The following is an 18,392-nucleotide window of genomic DNA, read 5'->3' as shown; positions in this document are numbered from 1 at the left end:
TAAAAGTAATTCTGATCCCAATGGGCATGGGGAGATTAGAAAATGAGTAAAGGGAAAAGGAGACAAGAGTAAATCAGTGGCAAGAGTATCCTCCCTTCCCCATTCTATCATGTTTTCATCTCATCTTCCCCATGCTTTCCCTCAAATCCCAGCCCCGCCCATTAGAACATCATTGCTCCCTGATGTCTAATGAAAGACTCCTCCATGGACTTGTTAGGACATGAGGAAACAAGCCTATTCTTTTTTGTATAAAAGTAACATTTTCAAGGAAAGAAGACATGAACAAATATTTAGTGGGGGTTAGCCTGAAGTACATGATCTTTTAATAAAGAATTGATAATGCCTCATTTTTATGAGCCATGTGGGAATTCTATCTTTCTTCTCCAAAACATGAGTCAAACCTCCAGTCTTCCTGTCGTATATCTACCATGTCACCATGGTTTTCCTTACCACTCATTTCAAATAGTGTCAAGACACTAGTTATGAATTAAAGCAAAAGACGGTTATTTCTCTTTATTTTCCTTTATGAAATATCTCTTCTCAAATGTATTTTCCATATTATCAGTGTTTGCATATGATGACCAAAGAAAGTAAATTTGGTATCACAGAAAAATAATGACCCCTACCCAGATTACCCTCCCCCCCCGCCACCCCCTGGAGAAAAGCCAAACTTTCTACTGGAATAACAGATTCAGTTGAGTCCAGGTCCGGGCTGTTCATGGGCTTGGAGGAAAGAGCTAAGGAGTCATTCTCTTTAAGAGTTAAAAGAGGGGCAACCTAAGCACCAGGAATGAATATGACTCGGGCCCACCCAAGAATGCGCATAATCTCCTTTGTCTTGACCTTTAGTAACACTTCCTGGTTTTGCTGTATTACATAAACACACTGTATTGGCTCTGGGTCCCTGTCTCTCCATCAGAGGACAGTGGTCCCACCCGGCCCCAGCTTTTTCCTTCTAAAAAAAAAGAGGGGCAACCTGTGGATCATGACACATCAGTGGTTTTAAAATCAATCTACACATCACCACCAGCATTTTAAAAAATGATATGGAATAAAGTAGAAAATATCAGTATGTATGAAAATATAAGCATGCACAGCATGGTGTAAGGGTAAGTACTAATTTGTGAAAATTTGTGTGGTGTGTGTGTGTGCACTCACACTCACATGTGTATACTGGATCTCAGTAAAAGGTATTTCTACGGTGGTCACAATGTAAAAAGCTTTAAAAAAAAAAAAAAAGCTCAAGAAATTCTAATCTAGGGCCCAGAATCTGGAGTCAGACAGAGGTGGGTTCCAACATGGCTCTGCCATTTACTCCCTCTGTGGACTTGGTTTGGTGGCTGAATCTCTCCAGCCTCCTCACCTGAAAGATGGACATAACCGTAAACCTAGGATTGTCATGAGATCAAAAGAGGAAACATATGTAAAGCCATTGACACAAGGCCCCACAATGTTAACATCCATTCTTAGATAAATGTTCAGTTCACAAATGCAAGCAGACATCAGTTAATTTACACTGTGTTCGGAAAGGACAAATCCAGTGTGAGAGATGTTAGTCAATTGGACACCTGTACACCTTTTTTATTCTCCAAAGAGTTGCTCTTCTGTAGGACTATCTATTGGGGGCATTTGATCCTTGTGAGACAGCTCTCTGAAGTTAGTATTCTAGAAATACATCTGGATTTCAGAAATCCTTTTTCAGAATGTAAGTACCAAACCAATGAAAAAAATTCTTCTAGTGTTTTCTTTTTCTTATGCAGAATTGATAAAAAACAAATTATTCACATTTTGTGCTTCATCGTTACAATATAGCTTCTGACTCACCAGCAAGTGACTAATATCACATGTCTAAAGACCTTCAAAGATATCAGAATTATCTCAACTGTGGAAAGACCCAGATTCAAATAGATGCCAAAGATTCCTTATTTATAAATTTTGTAACTAAGCAAAAAACAAGCAAACTATGTACTCAACATACAGATATTTTTTAAACTGTAACATACACACTTCACAATCAAGTTCTTTTTATTCTTGGCATTTAGTTTGTGGAGTTACTGAATTCTGAGTGAACAAAAGGAGGAGATCCAGAAAGAAAGAGTGAGACCAAGAAGCCAAGAAATATAAGACAGGTTGAGAGTAGGTAGAAGGATGGAATGCTGAAATTGTCAGCAGCCCCTTGGATGCAGGTAGGGAGAGAAAAATGTCAAATCAACAGGAAGTTTCTTATTTTGGGGTCCAGAGAAAGGAAATGGGGATTTGAATAAAAAAGAAAAATTGGGGGTGAAGGTAGAGAGAAGCATCTAGTAGTCGATGAAAGACAACTCTGCAGGTTATTGAAGGGTAATCCAAAAAAACAACTGAGCCAACAAAAGGATGAGGAGAAGGAGGCCGGTTCTGGTGTTCAAGCAGAGAAAATGAAATAAAAAATAGTTATAGAAATGTCCCAGGGTGCAGACTACAGGACTGGGGAAGGCACAGATGTTTGGAATGAAAAATTCTTTGCAGAAAGTCTGGTCATAGACTTGGGGTAAAAATTAAGTTCTCCCTTAGAGATTTAAAGGTAAGTGGAGAAAATGCAAGTGAAGTATGACCGAAAGATTTGATTGACCTAACAGGAATATATGTAATGTCACGAATCTAGTATTTTATGAAACATTCACGAGGAAATGAGCAGGGTTCCTACTGCATCGTTCTAAAAATTGTTTTCCAGGAGTATGTTGATGAGAAATGTCACCACCTCCATTTTCATCCACGGCATGTTCTTGATAAATAAGAGGAAGCAGAAAGCGAGAGATAGATTTTTCCCATCCCAGTGCAAGGATAGCTGCCCTGATTACCCATTGTCAGTCCTAACTCCTGCATCGCCCCCAGGCACCATCAACAAGGCCTATGCATTTGCCATCATCGCATTTTCCACTCACTTGCTCTGCCCTTCTGTCCATTTCACTGAGCTGGAGCTCCCAGCAGCAACTCTAGAAGAGAAGAAGAGGCGGGGGATGGGGAATGGAGCATGCATGGCTCTAAAAGCCTCCCAGAACCCAGAATCCAATGAGAAGCCACTAAATACACAGAGATGTGAAGCTAGCTGTCTAGTCCAGAGTGCTGAACTAAGTCCCCAATCCCAGTGGAGCTGAGGGTGGGGTGAAAGGCCCCACAGGGAGGCTGGGAAGAACCTGGGCTTTTGGAATCAGATCTGGGCTTGGAATCTCAGCTCTACCACTTCATACAACGTGAACTTGGAAACTTACTTAAGTCCCCGAGCTTGATTTACTTCTTTGGAAAACAGGGTAACAATACTAGGCCTCATACTGTTGTTAGGAAGATTAGATGAGGTGACCTAAAAGATCACCTGATATATCTCAGGAGCGTGATGAGTGTCATCCAACTGCCTATCAGCTCAGACTTGCTAGAAAACTGAAAGCAACTAGGTTTGAGAACTTTGAGTCTGGATTGTCCAAATCATCATCTCTCAAATATAAATTTAGATCCTGAACTTTGCAAACACAAAGCATTTTTTATAAAATAGAGTAATAGTTAACATCTGTGATATCACTAGCAAAACATAAACATTCAATGAGGTTGAATGGACACAACTTTGAAGAACTCTAAAAAATTCAAAAGTAAAGGCCATCTTAAGTTTTCCAAATATTCTCAACTCCCTCGTTCCAGACAAAAATATCCCCTACGTATATGCCTAAAAATTTAATACTCAAACACAACCCACCAACTGGGGGTGGGAAGAAAACACCTTGATTATACAAAGAGCCTTGCCTATTCTTCTAAAACTGTACTCTTTTCATAAGTTATAAGCGCCTTTAAAATGGTTCAAATAGGTATAAGTTCCTGTTTAAGGAATAGAGAAGAACTTACCCCTTTAATGTGGCTCCCAAGTTCATCTGATTCCAGGTCATGCATTCAAGCTGGGAGGTCATCTGGTATAAATTGTCACTGTTAGAAAAACATCCAGAGTTAGAAACGCATAACTACAAAATAAATAAATAAACAAACAAACAAATAAATAAATAAATGTGCCATTGTCTCTTCAAACAGCAATGGAGCGTTAACTTTCCTTTACAGTGGAAGCCTCCATGTTTTCCAGAATGACAGACCACAAGTCTGAAATAATTTTCATTTCACCCCACTGATCTTTGCACAGTTATTCACTTCACACAGCAGAAAGGATGTGAGAGTAATTTGGAAGCCTTTAAAAAACCTTAGTATAGAGTAAACGTTGAAGTTTCTAAAGAGGTATTAAACCTTGGAAGGGAAGAGGCGAAAGGGAGTGAAACTTTGAAAGGCAACACAGGCTGGATAACTCAACATTAAAGTTAAAAGCCTGGAGCTGAAAGTAAAAAGACAGCAGATTAATTATTCGTGAAAAGGCCATTAAGTTGTTTTAATCAAAAGGATAAGTATCATGTGGATTATGAGGGCCTAAAATGTCAGAGTGATGGGTGATGGATGGTCTCAAACTCAAGGATGTGACAAGGAAGAGAAAGAGGATGAACTATGCATCACTAAAGGAATAATTTTCTATAAATTTTATAATCCTGGTAAAAGTCAAATGGAGCTGTTTTTCTAAAAGCCTCCAACCCAGTTCTATATAGCTGGATGAGGGAAAACAATGGCTGATCATTTACATTAAGACCCCAAAGGAGAAATACATTATCATGTAAACCAATCAAAAATTCTTCTCTCCCTTTTACTTTGCACATACAACTGTTATAAACATCTCTATTACATGTGTTTTTAAACATTACTCTAAACGCATTATAGAAGAGCTATCACATCCATGCCCTGAAAATAACACCCCCCAAAGTATCCTGCATGTTCGATTCTTTTAAGCATAATTATTACAGGTTTTTAAATTTTCATTAATTCATTCATTTTCTATTTATCTCATCCCTAGAAAACTAGCACATAAATCAATCATCAGGCATCTCCTAAAATTACCAAGCTCTATGAAGAATGAATTTAGTCCTGAACTGAAATGGTTAATTATGAAATGTGAAACCCAAGAGATGAATGGTTTGTTTGGGAGCCCTTGTTCTAAACACATTACAGACATTACAGAACGTTTTCACTCCACCTTCATGGCAGACATGAACAAAGGGTAAGAAGCTTTCAATATCTAATGTGCGATATCAGATTGCAAATTCTGGACAATCTCCATCTTGTCATGGCATTCCTTTGGGGTGCCTTCATCCATCGGGCCGGGGCAACACCAGTTTAATTATGAGAAGGTTTAGTCAGGCCAACCAAACTGGGAAATTACAGCAACTCGGAAGAAATGAATACTGTGCTCTCTCTTGGCACAGCTTGATAAATCAAGGTAGAGTACATCTGCCTCTCATATAATCACTCTGAAATTATTTTGAAGATAACACAGGATAAGGAGGAAATCAGAGTCCAGAAGTGAATTTTACATATGAAATGAGAAGTGACTTCAATCTCAAAGTATGTGTAGTTTCATTAGTCAGTGTATGTCTGGACCCCATCATTCATCCCCATGTCTGACTGGCTATTATGCTACTACAATATCCTACATATCAATGAGAAAAAAATGATTAGTTTCTCCTGCAGCTTCCCGGTTTGCAGCAGCGGCCGGTGCTGGTCTGTGCCACTACGTTTCTCAATTCCACGAATTCTTGCTGTAAGGCCAGTGTAATTAATTCCTGAAGGACCCCAATTTTTATTAGAAGTGCCAGCCTGCTGCATTTAACACAGGAGAGTTTCTTGAACTTTCTTTGGGTTGACAGTTCATTAATAAGCAGCCTCCTCCACAATCTCTACTGGTTTTTGTTCTCCTGCGCCTTTTCATCAAGCAATCCATTTATTAATCTTGCCATTAATCTCAGCCAACAGGCATTGTATTCCCCAGGCAGCTCTATATATTTGTCACTAATTTTTAAAAAATTGTTCACCAGTTGAATCACTCAGCTCCAGCTGACAATTTTCCTAGGCCCTATAGGGATGTGAGATCTTTCTGAAATTATTTCATCCCTGCATAAAACTAAGAAAATCCTAATTTCTAAGAGGGCTGAGAAACAAGATGAATGACAGAAGTTTACACATATGGGTTAATGAGTCCCAAATATTTAGGAATTTTCTCACAGATTTAAAGAAAAGTCCAATAGATTCCTAAGGGTATCTGTAAGGAAGTACCCCAATGAGAAAATATTTTAAGGACATTTTCTTGGCCCCAATACCTCAAATACAAGGTATGTCTTACATATAGGTCTCTTCCTAGTAGGTGCTTAATAAATATATTGCCCTGTCCAATATGGTAGTCACTAGTCACATGTGATTATTGAGCACTTGAAATATGGCTAGTGCCACATGTTGAAATAAGATTTTGCTATATTGAGTTATATAGAATATTTCAAAATTAATTTCACTTTTTTTTATTTGACTACTAGCAAATTTCAAATTATGTATTGGCTTACATTATGTTTCTGCTGGACAGTGTTACTCTGTAAGTTTTAGGATTTTGAGCAAATCAATTCAGCTCTTTGCACCTCAGTTTTCTTACCTGTCAAATGGCAATATTAATCTCAATCAATCTAACTTTACAGAGATGTTGTAAAGCTCTAATAATGGCTCTTGGAGGACTATACAGATAAAATATTTTAATTTTATGATCATACAGGTTTCAGGTATGGGTTTCTATATGATCATATTAACCAATGTCACCCCAATAAATTTAATAAAAAATTAAAACAAACAAAAATATTTTAATTTTTCTAATCTATCAAATTTTGCACAGCACTTCCACACAATCTCGAATATTCTTCACATCAATTTTATGAGGTAGTTATAATTATGATTCCCATTTATCAGAGGAGGACCTGGGCTCAGAGAAGTGCCTAGTGCTGACTTTCCTGATGTCCCTACCCCCACCCTGCCCATCCCCTTTGAAAGATTCAGGCATCATTTGGCCTCTGAGCCTTGTCCTCTCATTGCCATTTAAAGAATAGTAATAATAATACAGACAAGAGGCTGGAAGTGAAAGAAAACATACATAAGAAAGCATCATAACCTATTTTATCTCCAGAAAGTGACAAGATGCAAGATGCCCAACACATCCTCTTGAGCTAACCAAGGACAGTGTACCAGTAGAAGCCCCACTTCTTTATTTTAGTGGACCTGATAGCCCAGCTTATAAATCCTCAGAAGGGGAGAGAAGGTGGGATGGGAAGAAGAACTTCCAGAAAATCCCCAAGCTACTAACAGGCTTCCTGAGGCCAGAGACAGGATCACAGCACAATTTTAACCACATCCTGCCTTCTCTTGGCTGGGAGTCCTCAGCAGCTCCAGTCAGTAGGCTTGGCTGGCACAATCTTTCAACTGGAAGTCAATGACAGCAATGACAATAACTGCTGCTGGGGAGAGGACAAAATGTGAACTGGAGCTAAAAATACTGGGCCCAAGCATGCTCAGGCTCCGATCTCTTTGGGCAATCGGTCAACACCCAGCTCTCATTATGAAAACCCACAGAAAGAGGCAGCACTGGTCAAAGAATATATGGCCTCTAACAAATAGTGCATCTAATTATTAAATAACCACTGTAGGTGTCAACCGCCTCATTCCCAGAGGAGATCAGATAAGCAGGTGGTTTGGCTCAGAGCGACCACGGTGGTCACGTAGGCATTTCAGCTCCCGGTCTAACTCTGTCTGTTCGGAAGTGAACTCTGAAATTGCAGGCTGCCAAAATATATTCCGAAAGTCACGCTGTCCTTTATATTTTTGTAAGTAGGTCTTTTTTTTTTTTTTAAGTCACTTGTTTCCTATGAAAGAAATGTTTGAAGTTGGAGGCAAAAGGGAGAGGAAAGCAACTTCTATAACTGGGATTAATTCAAGCTGGAGTAAAATAAAAGGAAGTCCGTCCTAGCAAAAAGGGGAACTTAAAAGGAAATCAGTAGTAGATCATATAGAGTTTATTTTGGCCTGGACTGCAGTATTACTGAGTTCTCGACCTCTGCACAAAAAGAAAGGAAGAAGAAAACCCTCAGCTATTATCTGGACTGGACCTCCTCCACTTTTCAAATGCATGTGTACTTCAAGTACATTTTAATCTTTAAGTGTGTTTACTATATTCAACAGAACAAGGTAGAAAAGTGCCTATCACCACTGGAATGGGACCATTGAACCTGTTTGAGATTGGATTTACCTCTGCCAGATGTTTGCTAGTTGGCAAAGTAGCATCTTTTTTCTCCATTACAGTTTACAGTCGATATTATTCTGTATTAGTTTCAGGTGTACAGCATAGTGGTTAGACAATCGTATAGTTTACAAAGTGGTTCCTGTGATATTTCTTTCCAGTACCCACCCCTAGCCCCAGACATAGTTACTACAATATTATTGACTATATTCCCTATGCTGTAATTTACATCCCTGTGACTATTCTGTAACTACCAATTTCTCAATTTGTACTTCTTAATCCCTTCACTTTTTTCACCCAGCCTTCCCAACCTCTCTGAAAAGTAGCATCTTGGTAGAAGAATTTCCCCCACAGGATGATATTTTTTAAAGCCAAATAAGAAAATGGGGAATATAACTGGCATTCGTGATCAGAATTCCCAATGTTTCTAGCATTTGCTGTCATAGCTCTGCCCCACACCAACAGAGAGGCCTCTGTGGTTTTACCTGTACCGATAACCAAAGGCTCAAGAACTCGACTTCCACGCTGCCCTTCTCCTGAGTTCTTCCCTCTGAGGCACCTTGGAGGCTGCCAGTTGAGAAATTTCTGCCCAGCAGGCCACGGTGAATAATTATTTTACAGTCAATCTCTTGGTATTGTAATTTCTCTCAAGCTCACCAGTTAACCAAAGAAAAACCCACTGGGGATTCAACTTCTATTAATAAACACTTGGTCAGCACAAAAGTTGAAGGAATATTTGAAACTAGATTTTCCTCCCTCCCTGGAGACAAGTCCAATGCAAGTCCCTTGGCTTTGATAACACTGCCAACCGACCACCCTGGAAACCATTCCAGACTTTCTGCCCTCATGCCTACCTATGTGGGAAACATATGCCAGTGTTGTCTTAAGTGAAATTTGCACACCATGTAAAGTGTACTTGGATACACCAGTGAAAAGATACAGCATTGACTGGGCACAAACTGGTATGTGTCTAAGTAGAAAACTAACCTAAATGGTGGGTTGTGAACTTCTCACTGACCTGGATTCCCCAGAAAACTCTATGGCTGCTAAGGAAGTTTCTCTCCTATGAAAGACAATCTACTGGTAAAGGCTCCATTGTCACCTTCACCATCTGTGAATCATCAACAGTCAATTAAAAATTGTCAAATCATCAATGATCGCTTCCCAAATTGCTAAGGGGCAAAAGGAAACATTCTCATTTATATTAGTAGCACAATTGCTAATGAAGGATATGCAAACGACACATGAAAGGATAGAATGAAAGAGAAACAACTAGAATGTCGATAAAAACAGTGGGCATGGGGATATTTTTCAAATACAGTGTACAGAATTTTTCAAAGTAGCTGTGAGAATCAAGCTGGGCAAAGGGCACAGTAAGGGATTGGGGCTCCAACGAGGTCAGCAACCAGACCAGATGGGGCTTATGGAAAAGGACTCAAGAGGAATGGGCAAGGAAGGTCCAGCTAGCTGTATGCTCTAGATAGAAATCACAGGGAACGTTATATTATACTCAATGAGGGTGGACTTTACTCTTCTATCCCCTCAGGGGAACATGGGGTCCAATATTCCCTGGGGCCTTGCCTCTGAGCAAGCTGAAAGCTGGGTGGCCCTGGAAGCAGACATTCCTCCTGGGTCAATGGACGGGGAGAAAGGTCTCTGCCCTGATTTCTTAGGTGCTTGAAACTGAACTTCACCAATAAGTTCACATGCAGTGGTAAAGGCAAAGTTAGAGGAGTCTGCAGTTTGAAAGACAGAGCTGCTTTATTAGGACTTAAGGAGAGAGTACAAGTTGGCTCCAATAATGCTCACCAGGGGAAAGTACTGTCAGTCCACTGAGTGCTTACTATTGAAAGCTATGGGTACAACTAATGGATAATGGTTTCTTTCACAACTGTGGGAAATAAAGACCTTCCTCTAGCGAGACCCAGGGCAGATGCCACTTGGGAGCTGGAATGGCACTTGTGTATCAGGAGAGGCAGCAGGGTGGGTGCAGTGGGTAGAAGAATGGATTCAGAAGCCTCACTACCTGAAGTTGAACACCAGCTCTGTCTCTTACTGTGTCCCACTGGGTAAATCCATCGCCCAGGGCCTGTTTCTTCTCTGTGAAGTGGGGGTGATAATTTCAAAGGGATGATAACTCAAAGAGTTCTCATGTGATTAGGCAAGTTAATAGTTGTAAAGTGCTTAGAATGGTGCCTGGATGAAGTAAGTGTATGTAAGCATTTGCTATTACTGTTTATTAGCAAAAGCCTGGACTTTATAAGGGGAATATTCCAGGTGGAGTGGCCTGGTATCCCTCGGTGATGCAGAGCTCAGATGGGCTTTGAAGTCAGAGACACTGAGAATCGAATCGAATCTGATTCTCACTCACTGTGTGACCCTGGGCAAGTTACTTCTAACTTCTAGTCTTTAAGCCTATTTCCTCCCTAGTAGAGTGGAATTTAGAGTACCTACCTCATAGAATAATCAGAAGAATTAAATGAGTGAACTGAGTGAAGCACTTAGTACAATGCCCAGCAGTACCGAGTCAGCACGCAGTAATAAATCGTAGTTACTATGTTCCAGGGACTCAAGCTTTCACCCTGCTATGATCATTGGCTTCCCTAAGGGCTGAAATCTAGTTTCATAAGCCTTAGTGGCCTTTAGACAAAACTCTACCCATCTTCAACTTGGGGGGGGGGAAGGGGGCAAGGAGGAAGGGGAAACCATCTCCTATCACTTTCCATAAGTTGATTAAGGGCATTTTCTACTCACTACTGTTACATCTACACACAAATGTGTATAGCTGTAACTCCTCAGATATGTTGCCTGGGAGAGAGAAGAGAACTTACAGTGTTTCTCTTGTTGTAAAGTTCTCTCCAAACAAGTAGAGAATTCTGAGAATTTCCTCAAAGAAATTCACATTGTGCGCTGCTTATTTAATGGCCATATATGTGCCACTACCTTTACTTCTTGCTGGGAAGGGAGACTGGGTCCAATAGTGGAGAGACAGAGCTTTGGGAAGAGGGGTGGGGAAGAAGCTGGGCAGGCTGCCTCAAGGGGTCCAGTGCAATGAAGCAAACAAAACAGGACAAGCCTTTCCCAGGAGGTCTCAATTTTAGACAGAAAAGCACCACTGAAAATCAAAAATCCAAAAGTTAAGTTATTAAGTGATTCAAGTTTAGTCCTATTTTCTATGCTTTTTCAAACACTGTGTTCCCAAAGGCATTTAAATACCCCTTCAAACTTGTTTTAGGAGTAGAAAAGAAAAAAAATGACATAACTGCAATGATGTCGATGCACAGACCCAATTTTAAAATAACCCTACACCTGTCCATTCATCATTACTGCCGGGGAAGCACCTGATCATTTTTTTTTTTCAATTAGGCAAAACAAATCCAGCTTATTTTGCCTGATTAAGTTTATAAAACACTGATAGAAATTTCTCCATAGTTAGTCTTGACATATCAGATATATTACTCCAGACGGCTCTCTCTTCCCAAGCCATCCATCCAGAGAATTGAGGAAAAAGAAGGATAAGCTACATGAGGCACCACCAGGGCGTTTCTGTGAAAAGGGCACAGTGCTCCCCGGCTGGTGACAGCCCACGGAGAAAGACCGCACCTCTTTCAAGAAGAAGAGCCAAAAGAAACCCAACTCTTAGAAGGTACAGCCTCAGCTGCAGTGATAAAAACACTACCAATAACTATTTAACATTCATTAAGTGCTTACTGTATATCGATTAGGCAATGCTAAACCTCGAAGGCTTCTTTTCACGATGCCTAATTATCATCTGATTTATTACTTCAATACCTGGAGAGTCCCTTGATCAACACAGTTGGATGGAAATGAGGTACTGAGGACACCGTGAAATACCTGTTTACACAGCTACTTTAACAGGGTACGTGATTACATGTAGACTTTAGGGTGAATGGAGCCTCAAAGACCCAGATAGTACGAACTTCAAGGGAGCAAGCTCTTTTCCTACTGGGGTCACAAATTCTTTTTTAGGAGATGTTACTGCTTAGGACATTTTCTGTAATGGGAGAAAATGGTATTTTTGTGACATTCATATAAAAATGAGAAGCAAAACGTTGTAATTATATGGGAAGAAAAAAAGGGATACGCAGATATTTCCCAAAGATGAACCCGACAAAATTGCTTTATACAGTGGCCAATGACAAACTGGGTCTTAAAAATGTGAAAATTTTATGTATAAAATGCAACTTAAGTGACTTTTCCTATGTCTATAATAAACACAAATTTAGCCCTAAGTCAAAATCCACCCCCAGGAACTCAGTTTGGAGAACTGCTATTCAAGTGAGTGTGATCCCTTTATCCCCGACTCCTTTTCTTTCTGGGTGGCTCAGTCCCTTGGGTGGCTGTCCCTTTGACGGGTCCCTCTTCCAATGTCCCACAAGGTGGGTTTATGCTTAAGAGAATAAGACATGTGAGTAAGGCCCTGGCCGGGAAGCTCAGTTGGTTGGCGAATTGTCCCCAAGCACCAAGGTTGTGGGTTTGATCACTGGTCAGAGCACATACAAGAATCAACCAGTGAATGCATAAATAAGTGGAACAACAAATTGATATTTTTGTCTGGCTGTCTGTCTCTAAAATCAATAAATAATTTTTTTTAAAAGAAAGAAATGTGTGTGAGCTGTGTCACCACTGAACCAGACTCCAATGGCCTCCCAACCCCCAACTCCCAGGTGGTACCCTGGCCCATCTAACCAGCACCCACTCCGGCATCAAAGTCTTCCCCTCCACCTGGGGTGAGGCACCAAGCAGGGATCAAGGAGAGAAGAGCAGGCCAATGGGGAGCCATTCCAACTGCTCCCCCAAAGGCTACTAGACCAATAGCAATGTCACTCTGGCAATGGGCAGGAGCAGCTCCTCAAGAAGGAGGGGGAGGGCACCTCCACTCCGGTTTTGCTGAGGGAGGAGGCTCACAATAGAGAATGGTTGGGGGTTCTGCATCCCTTCCAGTGACCAGACCCAGGGAGGGGAGGCAGAGATGCCGGCTTTGGAGCAGAGCCCTGGGCCTGCAGTGCTGAAGAACAGAGCTGGGTTCCGGCTAGGAAGGAGGAAAGGAGGGTGATGCGTTGTGACCTTTCTACCTCTGTCTGTGAAGGCGGGGGGGGGGGGGGGGGGGAGAGGAAGAAAAAGGAAAAAAGTGATCTCATCTCCAAGATTCTATTAGATATGCTGGATTTTCCAATCAAAAGAAAAGGTTTCCAAAGCGGGCGCAGCGCCGGCGCACAGCAGTGGAAAGGACTGGGGGCCCTACCTCCACGGGGCAGTAGAATCAGACAGTACCAGGCTCAATTTCATCAGCACGCCAGGACTGTCCGAGGCGCCACTGCGGGCTGGGGAGCCAAGACTCCTTCCCCTCCTCCACCTGTGGGACTGAAGGTCCCCCAGGCGCGGCGGTCCCCCCACCCAATCTCCCAGGGCAGATGCTTTTCCTTCCTTCATTACCTCACTACCTCCTTCCCTTGACGTCAGCCCCGGGTCCAGGAGCGGAGGGGAGGGAGGATGGAGATGAGTTTGGGGGCCAGTCGGTATCAGGATCGCCGGAGCACCGGGGTGAGGGGTAGGGGTGGTACGTGAGGTAATGCACGCCCAATCCCCGGGCTCCCAGGGCCGGGAGCGGCCAGTTCACTCCCCCCGCCCCACCTCCCCGCCTGGTGCAGGCTGGTGTGTGTGCACCAGTTACTAGGCAACCCTATCGGAGACGCGGGATGCTGGCCAAGTTCACCCAAAGTTGAAGAATAAATTTGGGGGAGAGTAGGTGGAGGGTGGAGCGAGAGCAGAAAGAAGGCACAAGGGACAGGAAAAAAAGCTTCCAAGGGAAAGAAGCTGTCTTCCGCCTCCTGGGAACAGGAAGAAGGGCGGGCTGGGGACTCCGCTGCGACCCGACTACAGTCCCCAATACAGGCTGGAGGGACGTCCCGCCCCAGCTTAGCCCCGAGCTACGAACAACACCCACTAAGTGCAGCCGGCTCCGTGGACTAGGGTGGGAAAAGCTGTAGCCCAGGGTAGGCGCCGGCAAAGTTGTCCCAGAGAAGTCTGGCGGGTGGCCGTAAGGGGATTTGAGGAGTGAGAAGAACCACGTGGCAGTGGACCTCGTGTTTAATCTTTGGTCCTGAGGATGCTAAAGTCTTCCCAAGCAAAGAGCCCCTAAAAACAGCTTTTCAAAGCGCCTCTCTTCCTTTTCCAGTTCTAAACAGTAACCGCGCTCGTTTATATTCAGAGTAAGAGCACGGAAACGAGGAAACCTACTTCTCTCAGAGCCTGGAGGTCTGCTTTCATTCGCTTTAAGTAGCTGGGTGGCTAAGGGAGTCATTTGCCTCCCGAAGTCCGGGCCGCCCCGCATCCGACGTTCCCGTGCCCTCTGGCTCCTGGGAACCCAGACGCGGCGCCCAGCGCCTTCCTACCTGCTGTAGGGCGTCCTCAGCAGCAGGGCCTGGCTGCCGGTGCAGCTGTCCGTGGGGGTGTGGCAGCCGTAGACTGGGGGCGGCACGGAGTACTGCTGCTCGCCTGCAGAGAGCAGGAAAGCAGGGTGAGCACCCAAAGGTCTCGGGGTGCAGGGTGGCGGGCAGGGACTGGGGGGAGAGAGCATCCTGAGCGGGGCTCCCAAGCTCAGCTGGAGGCAATGGAGCCTGGATGCTAGACGGGCAAAGATGGAGTGTCCCGACGTAATGAGCCAAGCTTCCCACTTGACACTCCCTTAAAAGCCACTGCCTAGTACACAGCAAAGACTCTCGGGACATTTAAGAATGGTTGACTTGGTTGAGGGGAATCCCTAACATATTTTGGGGATCGGAATCGAGCTTTCAAATTGAGTGAGATTGGGCTAATTATTTCTCAAAATCCCTTTTCATGTCCTCTTCTCCCTTCCTAATGTGCTGTGGGTTGGAAATTCATTGGGGAGGGGAGGGGGAAGGACGGGGTCCGTCGGACGGGGTCTCCTGGAAGAAGGGGAGAAGCACCCCACACCATCCCCGCCTGCTTACCCAGAGAGCCCTGCTGGCCCATGGGGTCCTCGTGCTTGAAGGAGTGGTTGGGGAACTGCGCCGCGTGGTGTGAGGGCGTGTGACCGTAGTTGGGCGTCCCGTCGAAGGTGACAGTGCTATATCCTGCAGCGGAGAGAAGCACAGCGTCAAAAGGGAGGAGATGCGGTCGATGGGTCCGAACCAGAACCTCGAACCAGAACCGCTGCGGAGGAGCGGGATCCTTGGGATCCCACCCGTCTCTAGGACTTTGGGCGGGAAGACGGGCCCAGTGCCCCAGGTGACTTCGGACCGCTCTCTGCCCTATCCCAAATAGAATTCGGATCTCCCCACCGTTTCCCAATTTCTTTATGCCCTTGCCTTCCACCATGACTGCCGCTTCTGGACCGAACCTCCCGCAAGGAAGTATGAAAGAAAGTTGCTCTCCCCAAAACCTGACACCGCTCTCGCTCAGGGGCAGCTCGGGCCGAGCGAAATGAATCTGCTCGGCTGACCCCACGCTGACTCCGAGCCGTAAATCAGGGGCCGCACCAACTTTCATTAATTACTCAGAGCCAGTTAACGGCATGGGCTTTACATGGGAAGAGTAATTACCGAGTAATGGTATCTGTCTGAGGCTGAGCGACCTGACACCACGACACCTAAGGCCCTGGGGAAAGCGAGCGAGGAGAAAAAGAAGGGGTCCTTCCAGTTGGGCTCGCAGGCCTTGACCCTGCCTCCTCCTCCTTCCCTTCTGCGTGGACCCTCCTCTGCTCCGGTGGGTCCCACTCTGACCACCACTGTGGGGACCGACTTCCCCGTGCCCCGGGGCCAGAAACCCTGTTTCTTCTAGTGTCCCTGACACGACAGTGCACGAGTACTCTGCCTCAGTTTCCCTGCAAAGAAATTGAAGGTAACATCGCCCTTATTCTTGCCCAACTCTCCAAAGGTAAGAATTAAAATAACTGTGGTGTCTCCGTTGAAAAATATAGCCTCCTTCTATGATTATTGTTATTGAATTGCTTTAAACATATGCCCCAATGGCTTCTGGGAAAACAGTTGCCACCTCTAGGGGAAAAGTGTCTATGGCTAAGAAAAGGATCAGTCCTTGGGACCCTGAACCCAATGGTAGGCGCCCTCCGATGTCAGGAATCTCTGGCCTGAGGTCAAGACCAAGTGAGGAATGTGATTGGCAGAGACACTCGTATCTGCTCCCTGTAGGACCACCACCGGTCCAGTCCCTCCAGCCACTGCACTGGGTCAGATGGTCCCCATTGCCCCACTCTGGTCCCAGGCATGATCCTTCTGCAACATGTGTCCCAGAAGACAAGCTGGACAGAGAAAGGAGGCCATTACCCCCATCTTCGAAACACACCACCCCCCCAAACGGAAACGGAGCTTCCAGGGGCCCACTCGGGGAATGTGGTGTGTCGGAGTGGGAGGAAGGATTGGGCCAGGTCTTAAGTACCGGATTGTACAGATCAGGCCAAGTCTCAGGCACAGTTGGCGCCACGGGTCTACAACTTAAGAAGCCACCGGGATCCTGTCATTGGCGTGACCCCAGGGGCCTCCATTTCTCGCCTGCTAAGTGGACAAAGATAACCCCCGTCCCGTTAGCTGTCAGGCGTGGGTGAGCTCGCTCGGGCTTCCAGGGCACTTCCTTTTGGGAGCGGAGGCCAGGCTCCGTTAGAGGCCTACCGATCAGCTTGCAAACGAAATTTGGCTCTGAGCAGCGACGTTTGCGGAGGAAGGGCCGAATTTTGAACGGAAAAAATTTTTTTTTATTTTTAATAAAGGAGAAACCGAAGCGACAAAGAAATTGCCTCTTCACGAACCCTTCTCCATTCCTGAGCCGGAGTAAGCGGTGGCCTCAGGCACCCTGCTGTCCTCCGCGGCCGGCTCCGCGATGCCGATTAGCCGCAAGGGCCACGGGTTGCGGGCCGCCGCGTCGTCGGCGAGGCTCCTCGGGGCCCCTCCCACCCAGGACACGCACAAGCTGGTGGACAGGAGCCGGCCTCCAACCCCCTTCCTTGGATTCCCCCGGGAAGGGCGGTGGTGAAAGCTGGAGCCGAGGGGAGGGAGGGCTCTTTTAATTAGAAGCTTATCGGACGCGGGACTGATTAGGGCGCGCTGTCCGGCGGCCTCTCGCTGGATCAGGCGCGGGGAGCGCGGGGGCGGGGGGCAGGGGGCAGGGGAGGGACCGCTGCCGGCAGAAAGGGGCAGCGTGTTCAAAGGCTCCTTGGACTACTTCTAAGGACCTTAGAGGAAGACACTCCAGATTCCAAGGTAGCCCCTTTCCCACGATCAGTCTTAGCCCGGAAGAGAGTGCAACCTTGACCGCGCCGAAAGGCGAGACTGCGCTGCGCCATCCTTCCCCGCCCCAGGCAGCGGAGGAGCCGGGTAACTACCTGGTCCGGCCAGCGCCCCTCCTCGCCATCCTCGGAGCTGAGGGGCGTAGTGGACAGCAGGCAGTCAGGAGGCTGATATTGATGAAGCTGCTGCAGGATGCGGGGAAATCTGTCCCACAACGAAATACCCTTTTTCCAATGAGAACCAAGGAGGGTGCCCTAGTCCCTTGGGCCAAGCTGGTCTCCCCAGTGACCCCTAGGGTGGCTGGTAATGCCAAGGCTTCCTCTTGTGCTATAGTCTGGCGCTCCAGTGGGGCTTGGGGAATAGGCCTGACTGACAACATGTTTTTTCCCCCTCCCCAAACCCCACACTTAATCTGGGGCTACCCAAGTCCTCACCCCCCTTCTGCCCTGGCAAAACCCTCAACCCTCACGCGCCGACTACAGTGGGTTTCATGCCCATCCAGCAGGACAGAGGAAATCCATGTCAACAGTGGGCCAAGATCCCTGGAAAAGTAGGTAGAAATAGCCTAGAATGGTCTGGATTTGAGTCCCAGCTCTGCCACAAACTGAGACCTCTTGCACAACTCATTCCTTAGTGTCTGCCATGACGAAGTAACCGCTTGAGCTAAAATCGACCCACAACTAGTCACTTAGAACCCAAATTTCCTTATCCAGAAATAAGGGCTCCTCCAGTGTCAGGCTGTCAAGGTTCTGGCAAAAGTTGAGGCGCATGGTCTTAATATTCAATTTCCAGTGCCTGGCATTGGCATGGAGTAGGTGCTCAGTAAATGTTTGCTGAACTAATGTTCAGAAGTAAGGTTAGGACATCGGGTATAAATGTTTTTAAAGAAGTAGGAAAAGTATATTTAAGACATAGACAAAAAACGGTTGGAGAGGAGGTGAGGGGGT

The 18,392-nt window shown here is 45.3% G+C and overlaps 1 protein-coding gene across 3 annotated transcripts in view; it reads right to left on the bottom strand.

Annotated features, from left to right (window-relative positions):
- The window catches only part of WT1 (WT1 transcription factor), a 49,716-nt gene that overhangs the window by 28,279 nt on the left and 3,045 nt on the right, over positions 1 to 18,392 (bottom strand). For 2 of the 3 annotated variants that reach the window (XM_079788935.1, XM_079788936.1), the window contains exons 2-5: positions 15,157 to 15,279; positions 14,578 to 14,680; positions 3,871 to 3,948; positions 2,922 to 2,972 (exon numbers count right to left, since the gene is read on the bottom strand). In XM_079788935.1, the coding sequence (XP_079645061.1) occupies positions 2,922 to 2,972; positions 3,871 to 3,948; positions 14,578 to 14,680; positions 15,157 to 15,279 (355 nt within the window). The remainder of the gene's footprint in view (positions 1 to 2,921; positions 2,973 to 3,870; positions 3,949 to 14,577; positions 14,681 to 15,156; positions 15,280 to 18,392) is intronic. The other variant, XM_079788937.1, reaches the window with a different exon arrangement.

The sequence above is a fragment of the Cnephaeus nilssonii genome (genome assembly GCF_951640355.1).
Source record: "Cnephaeus nilssonii genome assembly, chromosome: 13".
In the NCBI taxonomy this organism is placed as follows: domain Eukaryota; kingdom Metazoa; phylum Chordata; class Mammalia; order Chiroptera; family Vespertilionidae; genus Cnephaeus; species Cnephaeus nilssonii.
Note: the sequence above shows the minus strand (reverse complement) of the source record. Positions and strands in the feature narration are given on the sequence as shown.